The 2,248-nt window shown below is 37.7% G+C and overlaps 1 protein-coding gene across 1 annotated transcript in view; it reads right to left on the bottom strand.

Moving 5' to 3' along the window:
- Window positions 1–2,248, bottom strand: part of LOC109587450 (uncharacterized) — a gene marked incomplete at its 5' end in the record, with an annotated part of 10,058 nt that overhangs the window by 1,424 nt on the left and 6,386 nt on the right. The window contains 4 exons of the mRNA XM_020003690.1: window positions 313–366; window positions 415–507; window positions 559–1,053; window positions 1,485–2,244. Of these exons, the coding sequence (XP_019859249.1) occupies window positions 313–366; window positions 415–507; window positions 559–1,053; window positions 1,485–2,244 (1,402 nt within the window). The remainder of the gene's footprint in view (window positions 1–312; window positions 367–414; window positions 508–558; window positions 1,054–1,484; window positions 2,245–2,248) is intronic.

Below are 2,248 nucleotides of genomic sequence, written 5' to 3'. Positions count from 1 at the left end.
GGATCATTTTCCCCTATAAAGGAATCATAGATATTAGAGTACTCTAATATCTATGAAGGAATGGAGTCATCTGCAAACATTCCTACTATGACGTCACGCTTAGCCACACCCACCGACAGGAAGTAACATTGCAGGAAGCAAAATCACAACATTTTTCGTGACTTTGAAGGCTCATATCTCAGTAAATAATTATTTTTAGACAGTGGGATTTGGAACACATTATCATTATGGTTAGGTAATCATATTAAGGCCATACAATAAGTATGTCAAATTTGGGTAAAGATACCCTTTAATTATACAATGCATACATACCAGAAGTGGACTCAACTTTCTGTACTTTTTGATTAGAGTCATCAGTTACTGATTCTATTATGAAAATGAAACTTTATACAACACAATTACAGTCACACATACCTTCAGATAGTCCAGTATTTATTGGTGAGGCAGTTCTCTCACTAGTCTCTCCTGCTCCATTACCACTATCATTATGTGTGTCATCAGTTGATCCTATTATTGTACATTATTAATAATAAAACACTATTTCCATCATACATGTACCTTCAGGTGGTGTCTCATAACCTTCCTCACTCTCACTGTCACTAGGTGTGTCTCCATTACTCATCTCAGCTACAATACCCATACAGCAGAACTGCTCACGCTTTATTGATCCGTATCTTTTCCCAACTCTAAAAGATCCTCCTTCAACTATACTGAACTGGTAAGGAGACTTCAGTGGAGCTCTCACAAACTTGAGGCAACCAGTCTGACAAGTGTTCCTTAGATCCACACAATGTTGTAGCTCTATTACCAGTGGTTTTAATAGTGCCTTAGATACTGATATTGCATATACTGCACTCACTAGCACAGTACCTTTGGGTACCTTGAAATTACCACCAGCTAGTGCAGTAACAGCTACTTCAGTATCCTTGGACACTGCTCCTCGAGGACACTCTAATCTGAATCCATATTTCTCCCACTGGAGTGAGTGAGACCTGTCTCCTTGTAGAATAAAGAGCTTCTGTCCAGCTATAATGACACTAGAGTCTAGTGAATCTGAAACAATACAGACAAATCATATCTAACAAAAACATAAAAAAACAAGATTGAGAAAGATTCTGGAGCAAAATTGTAAAATAGAAATAGAAACAAGGACACATAGGATTCCGAATGACAATGAAAATATGAAATGAAAATCCTACTCTCGTGCATGACGCAAATTCCACTCTACAATGTACTTTTAATGTTATTATGAATCACCTTGCAATGTAGGGTAGAATTTGCGTCATGAGAGTAGGATTTTCATTTCGTATTTTCATTAGTCATTTGGAATCCTGCATGTCCTTGTTTCCATTTCTTTTGTTACGATTTTGCTCCAGAATCCTACTCAATCTTGTTTTTTAAAATTTTTAGTACATAGGAAGATAATTAACAATTAATTTGTAAATGAATAGAGTAGCTATTTATATTAGACTACACAAACTTACTATTATCGAACCAGTAAGATTGCCTTGAAGACAATTTCTCATAATTAGAGCGGCAGTAAATAAACCCATCACGAGTGAAATGAATGTGATCACAACCTCCTGAGTAGAATCCAGTTTTTAAATCCCCAAGAGACTCCTGGCGATAACGGCAAGACTCAGCTGCTTTTTCCAATCCAGTGGATACCAGAGAAAGTATCTCATGACAGAGATTAGGTGGACCAGTAAAGAAAGCCTCAATAAAGCAAATTCTATCAAGCAACACTAGCCAACCTTTTTTATTATACTCCAATCCAATGGCGTTACGACGCTGTTTAAAATCCATAGAAATGAGAGAGAATGAGCGACCAGAAATGAGCGAGTTTACTAATCCGGTAAAGAGGCCATAAGGTACAGGCTGGGATCCATTACCCCATGCTAGTGCTATTGGGTCTATGACCTTCCTGTAGTCTCTCTCCTCTTCTTGTGATAGTGCTGACCAGGGTAAAACACATGGGATAAAATACTGTGAATTGCCAGGTAACTGACAAACTATGAGAAGATGAAGTAAAAGATCAATGAAATCCTCAGCAGAGAAAGAGGAAGATGCCGTACATGCAGCGAATTTTTCATCCAAACACTTTACTACCTCTAAATCAAATACTCCATCTTCTTTAAGCCTCTCATGTGAATGAGGGTGTAGATTATAATGGAGGGAATGGTGAGAACTAAGATTATCAGCAAAGGTTATATAGACCAGTGTTGTGAGGGTCTTGAGTAGTGGCTCA

Source organism: Amphimedon queenslandica, unplaced genomic scaffold, assembly GCF_000090795.2.
Source record: "Amphimedon queenslandica unplaced genomic scaffold, v1.1 AMPQUscaffold_12564, whole genome shotgun sequence".
Lineage (NCBI taxonomy): Eukaryota > Metazoa > Porifera > Demospongiae > Haplosclerida > Niphatidae > Amphimedon > Amphimedon queenslandica.
The sequence above is the reverse complement of the archived record's forward strand: the minus strand, read 5'-3'. Positions and strand labels throughout refer to the sequence as shown.